The following is a 23,955-nucleotide window of genomic DNA, read 5'->3' as shown; positions in this document are numbered from 1 at the left end:
TCCAAACTTTTATAAAAGAGCAAATCTGATTGGAAAACTTAATGGCAGCACCTAACTGAAACAACAGCTTGAGAAGAGGGCAGAGCAGCATCCTGAACAAAGCTGCACAGGGGGATTCAGTGCAATCCAGCACAGAACAAGGACAGTGGCACAGCTTTCCTGGGGAGGGGAACCCTCTGGGCTCCCAAGGCCTCACCACCATCTCAGAAATGTCCTCAGGCCTTGACCTTGATAAGTGGCAGCACCCTGAGCTTATCAGGAACACTGGCTGCTCCCAGGGCTGGAGTACAAACTCCTGGGTTTAGCCACCAGCTCTGCAATCTGATTTTTCTTGCCTGATTAACAAGGCAAGTAGAACATTTTTGTTATTGACCTTTCAAAGGAAGATATTGACCCAAATTGCAGCCAGGCTGGAAAGTGACTCTGATAAAAGCAGCTCTCTATAAACAGGGAACTGGAGGGGAATTTTCCCCAGGGATACACCTGGACCTGGTCCTTGGGGCTGTGCCAGAGCCAAAGCACTGGCAATGCTGCTCTCCTGGACTGTGGAGTACTTTGGATTTGTGAGTTCAGCCTCTAAGGGAGCTCCTGTTGTGCTTACAGGGAATTCCACATAAACCCCTTGTTCAATTCCTTACTCTGCTGTTGAGTTCAAGTGCTGCTACTGATTCTCTGATTCCAGGAAACCTTTAGGCCTGAACTGCTGACAACTCTAGGGCTCAGTCTGGGAGGATGCTCCACTCTGAACCCTGTGACTCAACAGGAGAATCTCCCTCATTCCATTCCATTCCATTTCATCCTGACCCTTTTCCATCCCAGCCTCCAAGCTGGCTGATTGTAGTTTTAGATTGCCTGATTTTCTATTTTAGTTTTTCTCTGTGTGCTTTAACCATTTAATAAGTTACAGAGCGAACCTTGCTAATGGATTTGGTCACACTTTTTTATATCAAACCTGCTTTTGCTCCTGCCTCTCCCAAGGATTCTTTGGGTGACCTTCAAGCACTCATTTGTGACCCCCAATCCCTGGGAGAGAAGTCCTTGCTTCTTCTGTTTCTTCCCAAGTTCACTGCCATGAGAGATACTGTTCATGAGACAGACAAAACATCCCTAAAGTTCCTGCAATCTGAACATTCCCTAGAATCCTTCAGCAAGTGATTTTATCATTTCAGGCCCCATTTCAATACCAGAACACAGCCCCATCTGTAACTGCTGTCTCATCAATGATTTCACCTTGGAACAGAGTTACTCTCTTGCTTCAGTTTAACCAAGATCATAAAATAAGAGAGAAAAATTCCACATAAATGTTCTGCTGCCTTTCCTCATTTCCAATCCTCCCTCTTATCACAAATCCATGTGTTATGGGCTGGCTCTGCACTCCCATCAATAAAGGAGCTCCATAAAAGCTGCTGAACTCAGAGGAACAGCAAAAACCCTGGAGAAGCTGCAGCAGCAGAAAACCTCTCACAAACACTGACTACAGACAGGACCAAGAGCACACTGCAAACTCCAGCACCAAACCTGCAGTGGCCTGGCTGGACATGGACACAGTCTCAGAGAAGGCACAGGGGGTTTGGTTTTGTGTAACAAATATGCATAGGAAACAAAACATGAATCAGTTCTGCTACAAGGCAAGGGTCCATGCAGAGATTCATTCACAGCTAAGAAAGGTTGGGGGGTTTTTTATCATTTGAAGACAGATTGAAATTTTTTCTTGTTTTAAGATGACCTTGGACCACCACTGAGAGCAGAGGGATTTGCATCCTTCCTCCTGCAGTTACTGCCCAGCTCCTCATGGAGTTGGCAAGATTTCTTCCAGCCTCAAACAGCAGAGCTGGCAGGCAGCCCTAACCCTCAGAAAAGCCAAGTTCCCAGGGATGCCAGGCAGGCTCCTGGCAGCTCTGCATCACCTGAGCTGCAGGAGGTGTCCCCCAGCAGCTGCTCCCCAGCCCTGCACACCCTACTCACACTCAGCTGCAAATGGGGCTGCAGCAGCTCCCCAGAGCTTCTCCCAGCAGCTCCCAGAGCTCATCCCTGGTGCTGAGCCTGCCCATCCTCCCTGCAGGCTCCGGGATCCTGGGGCTGGGCTGGGCTCTCCTTGTGCTTCTGCTGCCCCAGGGAGGGGCCATTGCTCAGCACAGGGGCTGCTCCCTCTGCACAGTCCTGAGGAGGAGTTGGGGCTTTGGCAGCAGCAGCTCCTGCCTTGGGTGAGGTGCAGCCTTTGCTGGGCAAGGGGCCGTCCAGGATAGGGAGTTTCTGCACAAATAAAAAGGCACAAAAACAAATAATTAATACCTTGATGCCAGAGAGGGACAAAAACCAGGTGTCAATATAACAACAGCCCTGTGGCAGTGCCTCTTTTCCAGCTCTGAAGTAGCTGGACACAAATCCTCAAATGCCTGACACAAACATCAGCAGGAATACCTGGACACAGATCCTGCCATGTCTGACACAAACATCAATGTTTAACCAACAAAGCTGAATAAAGCTGAACTTTTCAGCATTCACATCACCCCAGCAAAGGGCACTGATGTTCTACTCACTGGTGTATTTTAAAAACTGTATTTTGATTTGTTTGGGGGTGTTTTGGGGATTTTATCACACAGAGGTTTGTCAGTGAACCCTCATTTCCACCCAGCTGGTTGGTTCATGTGGTTTATGTGGTTTGATTCCTCTGCCATTTCCACTGGCCTGGTGTCAGCATCTCCTGCCCTCAGCCCAAGGATTCTGCAGTGCTCCAGGACTCTGAAATAGCACAAACATCACTCATTGTCATGGAGCTCCAAATAATATACAAGGCACATGGAGTACCCATGTTTGGAGCAAAGTGAGGAAGGCATTCCTCTGAAATGATCTGACTTGGATGCTGGCCCCACAACAGTGAATGGCAAAAAAATCCACAACAAAACAACTCCACTCACATTTTTAAACTAAAATTTTAACTGGATTCTTTTTCCTAGGAGAGACATAAAGAGGTATCTTTGCTTAGAATATTTTAAGACCTGTTTAATAAATTTGAATGAATTGGCAGTATATTTATCTGATTTGATTTTATGTGATGGGAAATGGGGAAATAAATGCCAATATTTAAATATTTACATTTTATCTACAAATCTAATTTCATACAATATATTTTTATAACATATATGTTTATAGTATATGGCATATTTAATGGCCAAGATTTATGTATTTATATTGTATTATTACAGTATATATATATTTATACAATATCTTTATATAATATATTTCTAGCATATATGTATAATTGAGATATTTAATGGCCAATATTTATAAATTTATATATTATATATACATGTATAATTTTATACCATATTTATATTATATATATCTGTCATATATGAATAATGTATAATTTATATATCTGATGGACAATACTTATATATTTCTATATACATGTATAATTTTACAATATATATTTATATTATATAGGTATAATACATATTTATATAATACATGTATAATTTATAGATTTAATGGCCAGTATGTATATATTATATATATGTAAAATTTTAGAAAATATATCTATATAATATCTTTTTATGATATATTTATATATCATATATGTGTAATTTATATATGTAATGACCAATATTTATGTATTTATATATTATATACACATGTAATTTTATACAATATATTTTTACATATTTTATTATATATTTATTATATAATTATATAATATATAATTATATATATACAACATGTACAATTTGTATATGTAATGGCCTATATTTATATAATATGATTTTATACAATATATTTATAGTATATATAATATACATACTATAAATATATAATTAAAATATATTTATACATACTACATGTACAATGTGTATATTTAATGGCCAATACTTATATAATTCTATTACATAAAATATGTATATGTATAATTTTATAGAGTATATTTAATATATTTTCATTATATATGTATATTATATATATTTATATATAATAAATATAATACATTTATAATTTATCTATTTAATGGCCAATATTTGTCTATTTATATTACATAAAATATGTATATGTATAAATTTATGCAGTATATTTATTTAACATATTTTCATTACATATGTATATGATATATATTCATATATCATATATATATTTATATAATACATGTACAATATTTATATAATACATGTACAATTTATCTATTTAATGGCCAATATTTCTATATTTATGTTATATATATAGTTTTATACAGTATATTTATTTAATATACTTTCATTCTATAATTATATTATATTTAATATATCTTTATATAATACATCTATTTAATGGCCAATGTTTATATATTTATATTATACATAGTTTTATACAGAATATTTATTTAATATACTTTCACTCTATATTTATATTATATATAATATGTATTTATATAATACATGTACAATTTATCTATTTAATGGCCAATGTTTATATATTTATATTATATATAGTTTTATACAGTATATTTATTTAATATACTTTCATTCTATAGTTATATTATATATATATTATAATACATGTACAATTTATCTATTTAATGGCCAATATTTATATTACATGAAATATGTATATGTATAATTTTATACTGTACATTCATTTAATATATTTTAATGATATATATCTTTTATATACATTCATATATCACATATATAATATATAAATATAATACATGTACAATTTATGCATTTAATGGCCAATATTTATATATTTATATTATACATAGTTTTATACAGTATATTTATTTAATATAGTTTCACTCTATATTTATATTACATATATTTATGTATAATATATCGTTATATAATACACATACAATTTATCTATTTAATGGCCAATATTTATATATTTATGTGATATATATATAGCTTTATAGAGTATATTTATTTAATATACTTTCATTCTATATTTATATTATATATTATATATATTTATATAATACATGTACAATTCATGTATTTAATGGCCAGTGTTTATATATTTATATTATATACAGTTTTATACAGTATATTTATTTAATATACTTTCACTCTATATTTATATTATATATAATATGTATTTATATAATACCTGGACAATTCATCTATTTAATGGCTAATATTTCTATATTTATATTATATATAGTTTTATACAGTATATTTATTTAACATACTTTCACTCTATATTTATATTATATATATTTATGTATAATATATCTTTATATAATACATGTACAATTTATCTATTTAATGGCCAATATTTCTATATTTATGTTATATATAGTTTTTTACAGTATATTTATTTAATATACTTTCATTCTATAATTATATTATATTTAATATATCTTTATATAATCCATGTACAATTTCTCTATTTAATGGCCAATATTTCTATATTTCCATTACAATATTTCCATGCTAAGTCCAACACTGATCCCAGTTAACCCTTTCACCCCTGGCTCACGTTCTCCAGCTGGGCCGCGCTCTCCTCCAGGCTGACGCTGTGCCTCAGGCAGCTCAGCAGCTGCTCCAGCACGCTCTGCTTGGGCTGCATGCCCTTGTCAAAGCGGTTGTACATGCCACACCAGAACCTAAAACCAGCCAGAAACAGCACTTAAGGGCTCAGCTGGCCATTGCCAACAAACAGATGCTGGGTATTATTTATAACAAACCAAGATTAGGAATTAATTTGAAAACCTGCCACAGCATTGGATTATTAAATTCGGTAGCAATGAGCAACTTTTCTTCAAGTTAAAAAATCAGGCAGTAAATATTAGAATAGGATGAAAATACTTTTTTTAATAGCAGATTTGCTGGAAGCTTGGGCATCTTATCTTCCACTCCCGAGTTTGCCCTGATGCCTCAGGTTTTAGCTTTTCTATTTTTCACATTCTGTGCTGCTTTAGTGTGTGGGTCTGGGCTGCATATGAGGGGATGGTGAGCTCTGTGCACAGAGCAGGGAGACAAAACAATTCCTGCTCCAGCTGGGCACCAAGGACAAATGATCCAAATCTCAGCCCCAAGAGCGCAAATACCGTGAGCTGAGAGAGAAAAACAAGCAGGGTGGGACTGCATGGGCTAAAGCTGGAATGGGACAATGAACACCAATATGGAAATGGAGCAGAACTGATCAAAGTGAGAGACCCCATGAGCAGTCAGGGATTTTTGTGACCATTTTGGTTCATCTTGGGTGGAGCCCTGGCTGGGCTCTTGTGCTGCACAAGGTGCATCCATTGAGGCCTTTTAATAAATCCCTGCTTTATTCTGTAACTCTGTCCAGCCTCTGTTCTAGGGCAGCCTTCACAAGGCATCAGCCCAACCTCCCAACTTTCAATTGCACACACAGTACTTAAAATCCCATTTTCATCTCCCTCTCTCTCAGCAGGGCCCAGGAGTGAGGCAGAAACAAAGCCTGGGAAAAATCCTGAACTGGGCACCAAAATTCTTGCTTGAAAGACTTCCTTAATATACATTAAAAAGGAGGAAAAGAGGAACTGTTTCAAACACTTCAGTGTGACAGTCAGGGGGTGTGTGTGCGTCTGTCTGAAGTTCTGCTTTTCCTTGCCTTTCCCCACCCTCTTTTCTCAACACCAAATTACAAATATTATTTTAAATTACAGCATCTGAATTTATTTTACCTTTGCACTACTCCTCTTAGTTTATGCCTGAGGAATGGAGGGGAAAGGTAAAACAAACCAAGCTAATCAGTGCAAATTTATTTGATTTAACATGAGTTATTAATGAAGGAAATGTCCCCCTCCTTCCCCTTCTTAGCTGAGCCACTTACTGGAAACTGAAAGGTAGAGTGTTTGGTTGAAGCTCTTTGTAAGCTGTAAATCCTCTGTACAAAGGATTTCTCAACTCCTGCTTCCTCTGCAAGAGGAAAGGCCACAGGGAATGGGTCTTCTCAAAGATCCTGGCAAGTACAAAGAACATCTGATCACTAAAAAAAGCAGCAAGTGGATTAATAACTGCAGCTGTTGGGAGCAGAATTAGATTAAGGGAGCTAAGAATTGTTTTTATGCTGGATCTGATTGATTTCATAAGCACAGGATATTCAAATGGACACTCAGGGATATCTGCAAGTTTTTGTTGTGCTCCAAACCAAAACATATTTGTGGGATATGATTAATATTCCTTATTCCTGTTGTTTAAGGATAACACTGCCTTGATAAATGGTTCTGATCCACAATCTCCAATCCATAAAACACATCCTTTTGCAGCCATTCCAGGGGATGTGTGGCCTCCAGGAGCCCCCAGCTCACCTGAGCTCCTCCCTGTCCCTGTGGCAGGTGCCCAGGAAGTTGCCAAACTGGCAGGAGTAGACGTGGTCATGGATCTCCAGCAGGAAGCGCTCGCTGAACTCGAAGGAGCAGGGGAACTGCTGCATCAGCTGCCACACACACTCCACAAACTGTGTGAACACAGGGGACACCTCCTTGGGGTCCCCATCCAGGTGGCCACACCTACAGAGGTGCAAAAAGCAGAATAAATCTCCTGTCACCCACCACAAAACATCCCCTTGCCATCCTTCTGTCGTCCATCCAAATCAACCCCTTTTCTTCCAGCTCAGGTTTATGCTTTGATCTTGGGAAAGTGGCTGGGATGCTCTCCCAGAGATTTACCAGGAGAATTACCAGGTCTGGCTGGAGCACTGTGGAGGGGACAGAGTGGGGTCACCATCCCCAGAAGTGCTCAACAGATGTGTGGATGTGGCATTTGGGGACAAGGGTTAGTGCTGGTGCTGGCTGAACTTCATGATCTTGGAAGTCTTTTCCAGCCTTCATGGTCCTGTGATTCCATGATTAGCACTCCTCAAATAATAGAATTTTACAGGCAGGAAAACACCCAGAATTCAAGCCATGATTTTGTAAAGAATAAAAACACAGTGATGAAATAACTTAGCAATTATTATAACTTAGCCTTAGCAGACCCTGGCTCTGTGTCACCACTGCCAATATTTTCCCAACATTTTCTCCTTTCAATTTCAATTTTTCATGGGATCCCCTAAACCTTCAGACAGTTTTGGTTTCACTCCCCCACCCCAGAGGACTGTGCCCCTCTCACCTGTGTGAGAACTTGTGGCCCATTGCAATCCACTCCTTTTCTATCAGCACCTGCAGGTTCAAAGCAGGGATTAAGAAAAGAGCATTAATTTGGTTAAAAAAGCAAAATGAAACCTTTGATGTTAAAGCCCAAAAAGCTGACAACCTGCTGACCCTATTGCTATGAATATATCCCCAGAAATCAATGGGAACAGCAATTGTGATTTATAGATTATCCAGTTACCAAGGCAATGGCCCTGCTGGAATCAGAACTCATTTCAAAACTATCATTTTGAGGGAGTTTCTAAGTTGTTAAAATCATAATATATAAATATATTGAGCTGAAAGAATTAACAGCTTAATATTACACTGTGCTATTTAATTTAGAAAAGAGTGTTGTAATATTCAGCAAAATAAATCAGCAAGTGGAGTTCAACAAATGTTTAACAGACAAAAAGAAATCTATAAAATACAGCTGGGTAATGAGGAGTTCAGGATGAAATCAGAACAACTATGTGGCATTTTTAAAAGAGATGCCTGAATTTCTAGAAAATAATAACTGTTATTATCTGTTTTCCTTAAAATAAGATAAAATAATCTGTTTTCCTTACAGATAAATATGATAAAATAATCTGTTTTCCTTACAGATGCCTCACAAGGAACCAAATGACAGAACCTGCATCCATCATGACTTTGCTGGATCATATTTAAAGATAATTCCTGCTATCATCATCCAGATTAAGAGGAGGAAGGCAGAAACTCACAACTGAATTCTTAGAAAACTTCATTTAAATTGCTTTTTGAATTTTTCCATTCCTTGCACTGCTGATGAATTAATTCAGGAATAAGCCCATGTCAGGGGACTGTGCCTACAAACCATGAGGACAGACAGGGCTGTGTCTGTGTCACTGCTCCTGAGTGAAATCCTGTTCTTAGTTCATGCAGGATTGTTCAGGGACAAAACCCAGGCAGATGTTTCATGTGCTGATGGAATTTAACTGTTAAAAGACTGCAGTATAATCCAGAAATAAAAATAGAAACAATAAAACCAGCATGGAATGCAAAGAAACAGTCCTGGCACTGGAAAAGGCAAAATCTGCATTGTTCTGATTTCAGGGATTCCTTCAAGGAGCTCTCCTGAGACAGAGCAGCTCCTCAGGTATTTAACCAGAGATGAATGGAAAGAAACATCACAGACTGCCCTGAATTCAGGCAGGGATGGCTGCAAATTAAGAAAAAGCCTACACTAAAGCGAACAGCCAAATGAAAACTAAATGGCTTTTAAAAAGGTGTGAAATGATGCAGATTTGTCTGATGGACAGGGCTGAGTTCACCCAATTTCAAATCCCAGCAGGTAAGAGACCTTCAGGACAAACTCCTCCAGTACTTTTTGGTGGATTGCTGCCAGAGCTGCATCCTTTGCTGAGATGTCTCATTAGTGGCTCCCATGTAGACATTGCAGGAAACAGGGATTTGGGAATTGTCAATCAGCTGCTGCTGTGCTGCTCACAGCAATTCCAGCTCATTACAGAACCAAAGCTGCCTTATGTAGGTCACACATACTTGTCCCAGGAAACGGCCTGAGCCCTTCCCCAGGGCCTGCTGGCTCTGGAAGTGCAGCATGTCCTTACCATGAAGCCTTTGAAGGTCCTGTAGAAGGGGTCCAGCAGGAGGCTGGCCAGGGAGCAGACCTGGGCCGTGCGGTCCCAGCCGTCGGAGCAGTGCACCAGCACGCTGGCCCTCTCCTCCCTCACAGCCTGCAGGGACACAGCACAGGGCTCAGGGAAAGGCTGTCCCCCACCTGCACCACCCCAAACCCCGGGGCAATGGGGGCCATCTCTCCTCTGGCCTGTGGAAACGCACCAGTCCATCAAGAGAAGCCCCAGCTGGAGCCAAGTGCTGCAGCACACTGGTAAAAACAGCCCCTGTTGTCACAGACATCTTTTATGAAAAATCCTTTCCTTAGTAGTTTTTCTCCTGAGAGGCTGAGAGGCCTCAGCAACAAAATGCAAACAATGGTTATCTGCTGCTGTGGAATGCAACAGGTGCATCTGGGATTGGTCTCGTGTGGTTGTTTCTAATTAATGGCCAATCACAGTCAGCTGGCTTGGACTCTCTGTCCCAGACACAAGCCTTTGTTATTCATTCTTTCTTTTTCTATTCTTAGCCAGCTTTCTGATGAAAACCTTTCTTCTATTCTTTTAGTATAGTTTTAATACAATATATATCATAAAATAATAAATCAGCCTTCTGAAACATGGAGTCAGATCCTCATCTTTTCCCTCACCCTCAGACCCCTGTGAATACAGTCACACCCACTTATCAATTTGTGATCTCTGGAAGGCCAAGGATTCCCAGGCTCTTCCTCTGAGGAAAAAATCTGGTGAAGGAGTAAAAAACAGTTGAACATCCAGGGATTAGAATTCAAGATAAATTAGAGGAGTTGATGCCAGCTTCCCCCTATCCCATCACCTTCTGCCACTTAGGGCAGGAGAGAAAAAAACGTTTCTTGCTTGTGACTGGGCAAATTGTGAGAGATGCTGCCAGGGACACAGCACAGGGCTCAGGGAAAGGCTGTCCCCCATCTGCACCACCCCAAAACCCTGGGGGAATGGGGGCCATCTCTGCTCTGGCCTGTGAAAATGCACCAGCTCATCAAGAGAAGCCCCAGCTAGAGCAAAGTGCTGCAGCAGGCTGGTAAAACCAGCCCCTGTGATCTCTAGAAGGCCAAGGATTCCCAGGCTCTTCCTTGAGGAAAAAAATTGGTAGATGAATAAAAAACAGCTGGACACCCAGGGATTAGAACTTCAAGATAAATTAGAAGAGTTGATGCCAGCTTCCCCCTATCCCATCACCTTCTGCCACTCAGGGCAGGAGAGAAACAAAAGTTTCTTGCTGGTGATGTGGGCAAATTGTGAGATAACCAACATTTACTACTCACTCCTCTCACCACACACTTCCTGCACACCCTGTACTACTCCTGAGTGACTTCCTTCCTTCCTTCTGCCTGACCTGCAAAGCCACCAGCTCTGCAGAAATGAGGACTGTGTTGAATAATCAAAATTAGTGTCCACATCACATCAAACCAGGAGAAAACAAACCAGTCAAAACAATCCCTCAATTCAAGCACAGCAGTGGGTGTATAATGAGCACAGGGTTAGTTGTTTGCATTGCTATATAGAAAGGTTTATAAAGGTAATTTATTCACATTTTGTGATCTTGTGTTTCACATGAGCTCTAAGAAAGTCCTGACACGTGGCACAGGACCTGTATTTGCCCAGCAGCTACACGACCCAACATTTTTGGAGAGATTAAACCAATCTGACCAACACCTTCTCCTCAGAGCCACCTTCCCAGCCCTGCAGCAGCCCCCAGCAGAGCAGGAGGCATTCTGGAATGCAGCTGGAGAGCAGCTTTACCTTGGCCAGGAAGACACCTGCATCCATGACAGCCTTGATGTGCCGTAACCAGCCCGAGTTCTCCAGCCCCGTCAGGAAATCGCTCATGGAGGGAGACTTCATCTCACACACTGGGGGCACACACAGAGTCAGAACAGCATCTCCTGCACTCCTCACCATCCCCCTGAATATTTCAAGTGCTTGCAGCAATATCCTGTCTAAAGGGCACACTAATGGTTGTGTATCTAAAATTCATAACAAAAAAAAAATCACTGGTTTTGTGAGTATTTGAGGCTCTGGAAATCTCTTCCTGCTCTTTGTTTAAAGGGTAACTCATTATTTATTCAGCTGTGGTTTTTCCAGCAAAGAGCTGTTGCTTCACTCTAAATCACCACCACATCTACCACCAGTCACTGACTTGCCAAAGATTTGAAGTTATTTCTCTCTAATTTAGAGGCAGAAATAACAAATCTAACCTTGAAGGCAACTCGGCTGCTCTAATGAAACCCAGCACAGAAAACACTTGGAGTAATAAAGTTCAGAGCACTCCACAAGCCCCAGTGAATGAGATTTTATCACTGCTGGAGAAGAACATGGGAGCAAACAAGTTTTTATTCTGCCTCTTCTCCCAGCACACAATAAATCTGTCAGGAAGAGGCAAATGAGGACTCAGAGTTGTGATCAGGCCACTCCTTTGGGGGGCAACAGCCCCATTTGTGTCCAGGGTCACCATGGATCCTGCAGGGCCACCTGGGAGCACCAATTACCCAACTATTTTGGAAAAAAGATGAGTATGGTGCTTACTAAAATATTAAACTCCTATTTTGGAGGACTTGAATTGCACAATTGTCCAAAATTCTGCTGGTGAAACTCTGGGCCTCATTACTCTCACAATTCCCAATCTCAGGTGACTCTTTTGCTGTGCTTTGCATTCCTCCGTATGATCACAATGAGCTTAATTACTCTGCATTTTCATATATTTATATATTAAAACATTCATTTACTACATTTTAAAGGAGTTTGGTTAAAAGGAATCAGAAATAAATGAAAAGTTAGAACCAAATATGTATGAGACTCAAGTCTTTGGAAGATCATGTATTCCAACTCAGAAATACTGTCAATAATCCAAATATAGCAAACCCCAAAAAGCATTTCTGAACAACCTCTGTTGGTTTTCCTTCAATAAGTCATGAAGCAGCAATGACACTGTCTTAGCTGTAAATGTAATATTTCTCTAACCTTTTTCTATTAATTTAACACATTCATCAAGGAGTGCTTTTAGTGTAAGTTGCTATCTTTGAACCACTATAAAACCAAGAACAAAGAAAATGTCAAGCAGGAAAGCATTTTAACAGCATTAACACTTTCAGCCACCTGAATGCAGCAAACAAAGCAAGATGCTGACTTTGCTTCCATCAGAACAGGTTTGTGCACAGAATATTTGGATGTTTGGCAGAAGTTCTGTCCAGAGGGACAGAAAGACAAACCCCTCCAGGGCTGTACCCACCTTCCAGCAGTTTCTGCAGGCTGCTCCTCATCACATGGATGTTCTCTATGCCAATGAATTTAAAACGAATGTTTTCATAATTATCTTCATTCTCATAGCCCTTCCCAGCAGCTCTGTTGGCCATGGCATTCAACTGGCAAATTCAAGGAGCAGAAGAGAAAAGAAAGAGAAAAATCACAACAAAATTCAGACAGGCTGTTTTGCAAGTTCTTTTTTTTTTTTTTGTTTAAATCTCTCAGAAAATGTTCTGGACAAAGCTGTTACTCAGCTGTACTTCCCCACCTCCCAGACAGTTCTTTCAGCTGTTTCATTAAAATTACTGCAGTTCATTAGTCAGAGGCCCATTAAAGCCCTTCTCAGGGTAGTATAAACCACTGTTTCTGCTATCAGAGACACTAAACCTGCCCTGAGTTTATCTAGGGAAATTCAGAGACAGGCACAGGAAAGCAGAACTAGGAAAGACATTTTGAACATTTTTACATACATGGTATAGAAATAGCAAGGGAATTCCCAATTTTCACAGACATACATACACAGAGAAAATGAAACCACCTGAGGGAAACACAGAAACATTGAAGTTGAGCAGAAAGAACAGAGCAACTGCAAGACAGAAGCAGAAAAGAAATCAGTTGCTTTAACATTCCCCAAAGCAGCTCAAGAGCTACCAGGACATCTCTGGTGGGGACAGAAAACAGAGCAGCTCAAGCCCCCCTTATCAATTTGGGCAGCTTTTGGGAGAGAAGAGTCAGATGTGGTGCAGGCACCTTTGGAACTGTGAAATAACCCCAGTGCCTCAGTTCTGCCAGAGTGGGACAGGTTGGGTTACAAGAAGTGTCACCAATTATAAATTCTCCCCTTGTCACCAAATGCTTTAGCACAAATTGCCACCAGGGATGGATTTCAGTGGCACATCCCTGCCACTGGCAGCTGTCTGTCCCAGAAATGCACATATCATTGCAGAACAGGGATCTCCAGGGAATGTCACACTAAAAGCCAAAATACACACTGGAGCAAGGTGGGAAACACTGCCTGTTTTCCCCAAAACCACACTTTTTTTCTTGCTCTTGCCACAGTTTAACTAAACTTGTCGTTTATATAAAATAACAGCAAGATCTGAACAGTGCAGCAGGTTCTCAGAAAGCTCCATTTTCAAACAATCAGAGCAATTTAAATAACTGCAAGCTATAAAAACCCTTGTGTTCTAATTGGCTTCTAACAACACTCCCAATCCATATGTTTACAGGAGAATCACTGCAATTGGTTTCTAAACTCAGTTTCTCAAGATGACAGTCATTAAAATTTTCATTTTGCAAATATTTCCTTTCAAATAAACCCTCAGCTCTCAAGTTCTAGCCCCAAATCATGGGCCTGAGTTGTATTAAGCTCCATCATGAGTCTTATTTTTAAAAGGAAAAAAAAAAGGGGAGGGATTGCTTTTCACAGCTGCACTTCCTCCCAGATCTGCCAGTAAAAGCACTTCAGCCTTGTGGAACTGAATCCTGAGGCTTCTCTCCAACTCCACTTCCAGTTCTCTCCTTTATCCTTTAGGACTCTGCAGGAAAATGCTTCACTGTCCCAGCCAGGTTCACAACTGCCAGTCCCATCAGGTCATCCTGAACACAAACCTGTCAGGAGCCAGGACATTGCTCTGCCTGCCCTGGAGGACTCCAGACCCTGGCAGGGGCTCAGAGACCTTGGCACAGAGTCACAAACACCTGGGCCTTTGATTTTAGCCCATGGAAACAATTCCCAACTTTGTGTGAAGATGTACAAGGCACAAGAGTTTGAGTAGAATGTTAGTGAATTTATCACAGGGGGAAAATGTAGAATTTTGGGGTTTTAGAATGGGGGTTCAGGAGGCAAGATGGAGGAATCTGGGCATGTCCAGCCTTTCTCTTTCTTCTCCTTGTCCTCCATCTTCTGCTGTGATGGTGACACTTCTGGATTGGTTTAGAGTGGAGACAGAGTGCCTAACACAGGTGATAGGTATTGGAAAATTATTGTAAATAAAGTACATGGAGTTTTTAGTATAAAAGGGCGGGAACTGTGCCAAATTCAACCTGCTAGACAGACCTCAGAGGGTCAGACAGACAATGAATTAGATAAGAGAAAATAAACAGCCTTGGGAACAAGAGCCAAGGAATCCTGTCTTCTTCTTCAGTCTCAGGGCTGGGAAAAAGAGACTTTCTAACACCTTGGGGTCATCTCAACACAAGAGACCTCATCAAACCTCAAACCCAGGATACTCCAGGAGGCAAAAATCCTCAGGATCAACTTCACATTCCATTTGTACACCCTGGACCAGAAGCCTGATCCCACATTGCTCTGCAGGACTGACTGACCCAGAATTGTGACAGAATGAACTGGAAACAGCACTGCACATTCACACAAGGGATTCAAAAGCAGCCCAGAGCCCATGGAGGTACCTTTGGCCTCGTGTCTACAACATACATGAAGGGGCAGCCGGGGTTGGCCTCTCGGATGGCCTGGAGCATCTGCTCGTCCTCCAGGCAGCGCGCGCTGAACCCGGCCAGGGGCTGGCTGCAGCGGCACAGGGCAGCCTGCAACACACACAGACACACACACAGACAGACAGACACACAGACACAGGTCAGCCTGCTGCCAGCACCCTGCTCCTGCCCCAGAGCCCCTGGGCTCAGCTCCAGCCTGTTCTCCTGCCCCACAGCCCCTGGGCTCAGCTCCAGCCTGTCCTCCTGCCCCTGGGCTCAGCTCCAGCCTCTGCTCCTGCCCCTGGGCTCAGCTTCAGCCTCTGCTCCTGCTCCAGAGCCCCTGGGCTCAGTTCCAGCCTCCCCTCCTGCCCCAGAGCCCCTGGGCTCACAGCTTCAGCCTCTCCTCCTGCCCCAGAGCCCCCAGGCTCAGCTCCAGTCTGTTCTCCTGCTCCAGAGCCCCCGGGCTCAGCTCCAGCCTCCCCTCCTGCCCCACAGCCTCCTGGGCTCACAGCTCCAGCCTCTGCTCCTGCCCCACAGCCCCTGGGCTCACAGCGCCAGCCTCCCCTCCTGCCCCAAACCCCTGAGCTCACACCTTCAGGCCTCTCCTCCTGCCCCACACCCCTCGGAGTCACTGGACACACACTGGGACATTCCACAAAGTGACAATTTTGGGGAACTTGCAGTAGTGAGGGTGAGGAGCTCCACCTGCTCTGCCTGATGGTCACCACCCCAAATGTCAGCAGTTCATGGGATCTCAGAATGGTTGGATGGAAAGGACCTTCAAAATATCTCATTCTGCCCCCTGCCATGGGCAAGGACACCTTCCACTATCCCCAGGTGCTCCAGCCTGGCCTTGGGCACTGCCAGGGATGCAGGGGCAGCCACAGCTGCTCTGGGCACCCTGTGCCAGACCTGCCCAGCCTCCCAGGGAACAATTCCTTCCCAATATCCCATCCATCCCTGCCCTCTGGCAGTTTAAAACCATTCCCACTTGCCCTGTCACTATCTTCCCATATAAAAATCCCTCTCCCTCCTTTCCATGAGCCTCCTGAAAGTACTGGAAGGCAGCAATTTCTCATGTTTTCCATTTGGTTTCTATTCCCAAACCATTTTTTTAAGTTTTTCTTATCAGTTGTTGCTGTTGGATATTCAGAGCAGCACAGGGTGTATTTTAAGGAAATTTCATTAGTTTCCAGCACAGCTCCAGGCAGTGCCCAGGTCAAGGCACGCTTCCTCAGGAAAACAACAATTTGGCTGTGACTGAATTTTCCTAAGATCAGCATCTAAAACACTGCTGAGGCAGCAAAGTTACAAATTTACATTCTGGTCTTCAGTGGAAAAAAAAATGAAACCTTCACTTATTCTGAACTAGTGGGGATTTATTTCAGGCTGGTTCCTCCTCTTCAATACTAAGAAAATCCAGCCAAGTCAACATATAACTTGGTAAAACATTATTCAATATAGCTAAAGAGGAGATTAAAAAAACCCACATCAGAAGGAACTGCTGAAAGCTGATTAAGAAAAAATTCCCAACAGGAAGCTTGGAAAGTCAGTGCTTTTGGCAGAGCTCTGGATGCATTCCAAGTGTTGGCCTTCAGCTCATTCTGTGACTCAGAATGAAAGCCATTAAGAGAAGCACAGCTCTCAAAGGCCTCAAATCTAATTATTATCTTATTCTTTCCTTCCATTAGAAGGGAAGTGGACAAAAAGGAGAGCCCTCACTCCCCCCAGGCAGCAGGCAGTGAAGCACTAACATTGTTTTCCTTGCACAAGTAAGAAAGCACCGGAATCCGCCCTCGGCTCCTGAACCTTGAACTTCCCATCACCACGGCCTTGGTGGCAGCTCGAGGCACCACGATCTCAGGAGGGTATGTGCTGCAAACCTGAGGGAAAACAGAGCAAAAGAACCACATATTGCTTCTGAGCACTTCAAAATTCATGAAAAATTCATCTTTAGCTTATTAGGTTACGAGATGTTCAGGAAAACAATGCAGGAAACAATCAATGCTGCAGCTGAACCTAAAATCTGGACACAAAGCAGTTTCAAGAAGTTCTTTAAATGCAGAAATGTCATGGAAGTTTCTAAATTAGATTTACAGAATGAGTTGGGTTGGAAGGGACATTAAAGCCATCCCACACCCTGCCATGGACAGCTTCCACTGTGCTCCAAAGCCCTGTCCAGCCTGGCCTTGGGCACTGCCAGGGAATCAGGGGCAGCCACAGCTGCTCTGGGAATTCTATTCCAGAGCCTGCCCACCCTCACAGCCAAGAACTCCTTTCCATTCTTTTTCCAAAAAAGAAATTAACACTATTTAAAAAGTTCTCTCTAAATGTTATGCAACTTGGAAGGCACTTCCAGCACTCAGGTGGAATCCTCAGAGAGCAGCCTCATCCTTTCTCCTCAAACAAGCACAGTCTGTGCAGCATGGACTGCAAAGATAAGCTGCTTTCCAAGCCTGGTTTTACATCAGGCTTGACAACTCCAAAACACAGGCTGGAAACTGTGAGGAAACTCTAAAGCACCTGAGAGTTCCACTGCAGCAAGCAAAGCCTCTGGGTGATTGCTGATTTGAGAGGCCACAGCAGTTCTGGAAACAGCACCTCTCACATCAGAGCTCAATTCAGGCCCCACAGGCACAGGCAGGTAAAACTGGCAGCCACCTCTGACAGCACAGGCTTGTATTTCTTCAATCCAGAGCTTAAAGTAAAGAAAGTTACCAGGGAAAGAGATTCAGGGTTATGAATATGTTGGTGTCTCCCTTGAAGTTGCTTGCCTTGCTTTTCAACAGCCAGGTCTGACTGCACACAGCCCCAGAGGAAATAAAAAGGGAAATAATGTGGAGCAGGATTTTGAACAAGCTTGCTGACAAATGCTTTTGTTTCATGTTGTTTAGATCCAAGTTGGCCTTTCAGGGAAAATAGCAGCAGCAGGCAGCTCAGACTGAAATGACAGAGGGCCCTTAGGTAGTAGAACATCCAACTGAGAAAGCAAAAAAGGCTCTGTTTTCCACTGCTGTTTTCCTTTCCTCCCTTCCCTAGTCCCTCTCCACTCTGCCTCATTTCCCACCAATCCAAACTGCTGCCATTTCCTTCTCTCCTCCACATCTGTCACCAGCCAGGTGGGACAGGCTTTGGAAATACCAAAAGCAGGTCCGCGTACTTGAGGCTTTGCCTAACAGATGGGCTGACATTTCTGCAGAAAAACAAGGCTCTGCTCCCTTGCCAGGGGGATCAAACACAACAAGGTGACTCTCCTGGAGCATCAGCTGCAACTCCCCATCAAGATGATGGGCTTGAGAGAGCTCCTTCCTCCCCAGAGGCAGCGCAGGGCTGTCATTAATAACAACAAGGAGACAGGGCATGGATGGCTCCTTGGGCAGGAATTACCTCATAGTCCTTGTTAATATCTGTGATCTCCCAGCAGTTGTTGGGGATCCCCATGCGCTGATAATCCAGTTTCAGATCTATCAGCTTCCAGCCCATCTCCCGGCTCTCTTTGGACATTTTGGGGTTGTAAGAGAAAGCATAAAGTTCTTCAGGTTTCACTGGGAAGGAGAAAGAAAAAATTCAACAAGTTAGAGATGTAAAGATACCCAGGGAGGCCAAAACTTCTGGAAATCAATGATTGAGTGCTACAGAGGAGCATTCAAAGTATTTAAGACTTCTCAACCTCTTACAGATTTTTGTTTTGGGATAGTACCAAGTGCTGAAATTCATCCTGAAATCCTCAGGAATTTCCAATACTCAGTTCCCAAATGCAGAGAGATACATTAATTCTAACAAAGTGTTATAACCCAAGCTGGTAGAAATAATTTCTCCTAAACTAATGATTTCCTCCTGAATTCACTGCAGTAAGCATGTTAGATGGGATTTATATCATCACCATTAAAACCTGGACTAAAAGATCTGTTTTCTGTGGAGAGTTCATATAACAGCTCCTGCACACCTGTAAGGTCACTGCTCAGCAACAAATTCTGAGACTGGAAAACATGAGGGATGTCTGGAATATTGCTGTCAGCCCAACAAAGGCTCCAGGCTGGCTCTGACAAGTGCCCATTTACCATCCCAACCTCCCTCCCTCTCTTCACAAAATGCAAATCCAACCAATAACTCATCCAGCTGATTCCCAAGACAGCTCCAGAGACAGAGGGAAACCTGTCAGAGGCTGATAAAGCAGCTGGGTACCTAGCAGGTAACCCAGAGCTGTCCATCACATGTGTGCAAATAACCAGCAATGACGTGCTCTGCCAAAAATCCATGAAGGGAGCACACCCAGACATCTTAAAACAACAAAAATGTGCTGCTACAATCAAGAAGCAGAAGAAAAGAAAGAGCTACAGCATTTACACAGTTAAGTAGAGACCAAAGGAAACTTGTGAGCCCCTGCAGTGACACCTCCCACACATCAGGCACTACCCAGACCTCTAATTTTCAACCTCAAAAACCAGTGACAGCTTTTAAATATAATACCACAAACCTGCCAGTTACAGCATCAGAGGCAGAACTTCAGAACTAAAATAACTCCAAAGAGAACAAGGGGGGTGCTGGGAGCAGACACAGCCCTTAATATCAAATTAAAAACCATCTAAACTGGGCAAAGCCCATTTCTCCTTCAGGATATTCAGCCCAGCCCTGGTGCCATTAATTCCTCTCCCTCAGCCTGGTGACACCATCACAAATTGCAACTACAAATGACATCCTTGTAATAACACAACTCCAAAATGGGTTCCAGCATCCCAAAAGCAGAGGCTGCCATAGGCAGAAGCCAGGTAGGAGCTCAGTGGAATGCTGTCCTGCAAGAAAAGCCTGAAGATTCATCCATGCTGGAATAAAAAGCTGGATCCAGAAGAGAGCACAGGGGTTTGAGGGTGGCTGGCTCACACTACAAGAGTGACTCCCAGTCAGGGCAGGGTGAAGCAGAGGCTTCACTGAGCAAACACTGCAGAGCAGCCTAACCACACTGCTGGATGCACAGCCAAGATGCCAAACTGTGGGATTTGGGAACTCTGTGAATGTCTGGATCAGCTGGGAAGGGCAGAACTGCACACAGCCAACAGCTGGGTGACACAAGGGACTGGCAGTGGCCAGGTCTGGGATATGAACTTTGCACAGCTCTCCAGAAGTTCCTCATGGAGACCACGTCACTCCCACTGCCAGAGAGTGACAAAATCACAGAGAGGTTTGGGTTGCAACAGTGCCACCTCTGCAGGGACACCTCCCACTGTCCCAGGGTGCCCAAGCCCCAGTGTCCAGCCTGGCCTTGGGCACTCCCAGGGATCCAGGGGCAGCCCCAGCTGCTCTGGGCACCTGTGCCAGGGCCCCATCACCCTCACAGGGAAGGATTCCTTCCCAATCCCCAGCTAACCCTGCTGTGTCAGTGTGAATCCATCCCCCCCTGCCCTGTCACTCCAGGCTCCTGTAAACAATCCCTCTCCATCCTCCTTGGCTCCCAAGACTGTGTTTGGTTTGGAAGCAATATCTGCTCCACAGAGCACAGCCCCTGAGCCCTGCCACTGTCCCTGCTGCTGGATGCTGATTCTGACCCCACTCCTCCCTCCCCAAGCAGCAGAGCTTTCCCAGGGCTCAGCTTGGAGCATTGCAGACATTCCCAGCACACATTCCCAAGCTCCCAAGCCCAGTACCTGGCTGGGAGAGCTTGAGCAGGGAGGTGAACACGTCGTGGCAGTCCCTCTCCTGCCCAATGACAAAGTGAGCCACGTGGAAGTTCTTGCAGTGGATGAGCAGGGGGTACCCAGCCGTGGTCAGGGGCAGCTTCTCCACGCTGGAGATGTGGTGGTGCAGGATCTGCAGAAAAGGGAATAAACATCATTTGTCACTGATAAAGCTGTGAGCAGTGCAAGCAGATAGGAAACCTCTGTAATACAATCAGCTGTTTGTGCTTCCTGCAGCTAAGGAGCAGCAGGAAATGGGTTTATTTGTGACATCAAACCTAAACTGCACCCAAAACCCAGGGAACTAAAGCAGGACTGAAAAACCACAGAGTTACATAAATTGCTTTCAGAGACAGATGTGCAGCTCAGTTTACCTGATGCACTTAGATTTCCTTTCACCTCCACATGAAATACATTCTGTCATTCCCATTTCACCTTAGAATTAACAAAACAGGCTCATTTCAGGCTAAGTCTGCACTTCTAAAAGCTGCAAATTCACGTTTAGTGGTCTTGTATATTGAGTTTTAAATAGGAAATTACAGAAATTTTTTACACTGACACTAATTCCTTGAGTGAACTCTATCAAGTCATGTCACCATTGTGTTCATTTCTTCCAAACCAGCTGTTTCTGGGAAGCATTTGGGATCAAAATGCTCTAAAAGACCACTATGGCTCTGGAATTCCCAAACCTGCTCATCCTGGAAATGAGAGCATTAAATTCCAGGACAAGGGGGAATGTCTTCCCACTGCCAGAACAGGGATGGATGGGATATTGGGAATTAGGAATTGTTCCCTGGGAGGGTGGGGAGGTGCCCAGAGCAGCTGGGGCTGCCCCTGGATCCCTGGAAGTTCCAAGGCCAGGCTGGACGTTGGGGCTTGGAGCAGCCTGGGACGGTGGGAGGTGTCCCTCTAGGGGGGAAAAGGGACAATCCTTCAATTCTCTCCCCACCAATCCACCCTGTGACCTGAAGCAGCTTTCCCAGGTGTGTTTGCAGCCCAGCATACCCATGTTTCCTTCCTGACTTCAGCAGAGGTATCCACGTAGATGAGGTGTGTGGCTGTCAGGTACAGGGTCCCGCTCGCTGCCTTCCTGCTGGCGTAGCGATCCAGCAGCTTCACGTTTTCCACCTGCAGCAGGAGCACAGCGTGAGAACAACACAGAATCCAGGACTGCTGAGGCTGGAAAAGCCCTCTGGGATCATGGAGCTCAGCCTGTGCCCAATTCCCACCTTGTCACCCAGCACACATTCAGCTGTTCCTTGGACACCCCAGGGATGGGCACTCCAAACCTCTCTGGCAGCTCCTTCCGAGGGGAAATTCCTCCAAGTCCAGCTCTGATGGAAGCACTGCCTAAATACCTGTTGAGCTCTGTTCTTTCAACTTCTAATACACAGCTCATGAAGCAAGACAGAAAACACAAGGTCTTAAGTCCCCCCTGCAACACCAAGCCAGTCTTGCACCATAAACTCAAATTATTTCTCCATGAATTAAAGCCATGAAGGTTAAGCAAACAGCCGTGGTTCAGCACCAGCAAACCCTAACAGGATTACTGGATTTGTAGCCAAGATGATCCCAGTTTGTTACTGTGTGAGGCTGCAGAAATAACAAGACAAAGAACTGGAAAGGAAAGACTTGCCTGTGCTCAGGGTGATCAACATGTTGCTCTGAAAGGAACAGCCCTCTCCAGTCTGACTTCCCACTGCTCATTCCCTGTTAGTAGCTACTTCTTGTAACTCACTTCCTGGCCTCCAAGTGTATTTCATAAACCACACCAAGCTAATTAATAAAAAACAGCTTTAAAGAACTCAGCACAGGCATAATAAAATATGTTACAGCACTGGATTGATTTTCTCCTGGCCTATTTGCCGCCTAATGAACGTAGATGGAATTTTTCTTTCGCCATTAAGCAGAAATAATAGGAAAAAATAATTGGATGGACAATGAAAACAAATGCTTTAGCAGTAAATGATAGATGAGTTCTGGGTATTGAATGTGCAAGCTTCCATATGTCTCAAGTGCAAATGGAAAATCTCGGCAAATAAATTGGAGAGCTGAGGCCTGGGCTCGGTGTCCTATTAGAAGGTTTGTTTTTCAGATATAACTATCAAATACAATATTGCCCTTTCCTACCGACATGCAGCACCAGCAGAGCACCTCAGAGCAGAGGGTGAGGAGCATCCCCAAACTAACGTCCTACAGAATAAAACGAGTAACAATAACCTTCATCGCAGGGAAGGAGAAAATTAAATTATTAACTGCTGCTTGAATAAATGCAATTCCTTTTAGCACAGCATTCCCGGAGCTCGTGTTTGACTTAATTCAATGGAAAAAAAAAAAAAAAAGGAAAAGCACCCTTTGGTTCCCTCCTTGGGACTGGGAGGAATCTCCACGCTTTGACAGAAAGGAAACATTCCGAAATCATCCCCAAACCACCGCAACCAAAGGGGGGCTCTGCCCAGCACTGCAACCCCCTCCCCACAGAGCGCCGGAGCCACCAACACGGGGGACCGCGGCTGTGCCCCCCCACCCGCAGCCCCGAGAATGAAGGGAGCGAAGGGAGCGGAGGCAGCGGCGGCGGGGAGCGGGCCGGGGCCGCGGGCGGAGGGCGGCGGGGTTACCTTGGGGGTGCTGATGTGCTCCATTGCCGCCCGGCCCCGCCGTGAGGGGCCGCCCCGCCGCCATCAGGGCGCGCGCGCCCCGCCCCGCCCGGCCCCGCCCGCCTCGCGAGAGCCGCGCGCCAGCGCCGCCATCTCGGCTGAGGGCAACGCTGAGGGCAGCGCCCGCCCGGGGCCGCCGCAGCGTGCCCGGGGAGCGGGGAATGGGCCTTGGGAGCAGGGAATGGGCTCGGGGAGCAGGGAATGGGCTCGGGGAGAAGGGGGTGCGCCCCGATATGCTGCCC

The 23,955-nt window shown here is 43.8% G+C and overlaps 1 protein-coding gene across 1 annotated transcript; it reads right to left on the bottom strand.

Moving 5' to 3' along the window:
• Window positions 1-645: 645 nt before the first annotated feature.
• Window positions 646-23,721, bottom strand: MTMR8 (myotubularin related protein 8). The gene is made up of 14 exons (XM_054289687.1): window positions 23,675-23,721; window positions 22,062-22,184; window positions 21,027-21,189; window positions 18,772-18,929; window positions 17,139-17,267; window positions 15,361-15,495; window positions 12,935-13,067; window positions 11,449-11,558; window positions 9,661-9,786; window positions 8,052-8,101; window positions 7,250-7,450; window positions 6,772-6,900; window positions 5,449-5,575; window positions 646-2,253 (listed from the first exon to the last, which is right to left on the bottom strand). The coding sequence occupies exons 1-14, from the start codon at window positions 23,696-23,698 to the stop codon at window positions 2,026-2,028; spliced, it is 1,836 nt and encodes a 611-aa protein (XP_054145662.1). The 5' UTR covers window positions 23,699-23,721; the 3' UTR covers window positions 646-2,025.
• Between the last annotated feature and the right edge of the window lie 234 nt (window positions 23,722-23,955).

The sequence above is a fragment of the Melozone crissalis genome, unplaced genomic scaffold, assembly GCF_028551555.1.
Source record: "Melozone crissalis strain CALT ecotype California unplaced genomic scaffold, PUWL_Pcris_2 ptg000068l_1, whole genome shotgun sequence".
Taxonomy (NCBI): Eukaryota; Metazoa; Chordata; class Aves; order Passeriformes; family Passerellidae; genus Melozone; species Melozone crissalis.
Note: the sequence above shows the minus strand (reverse complement) of the source record. Positions and strands in the feature narration are given on the sequence as shown.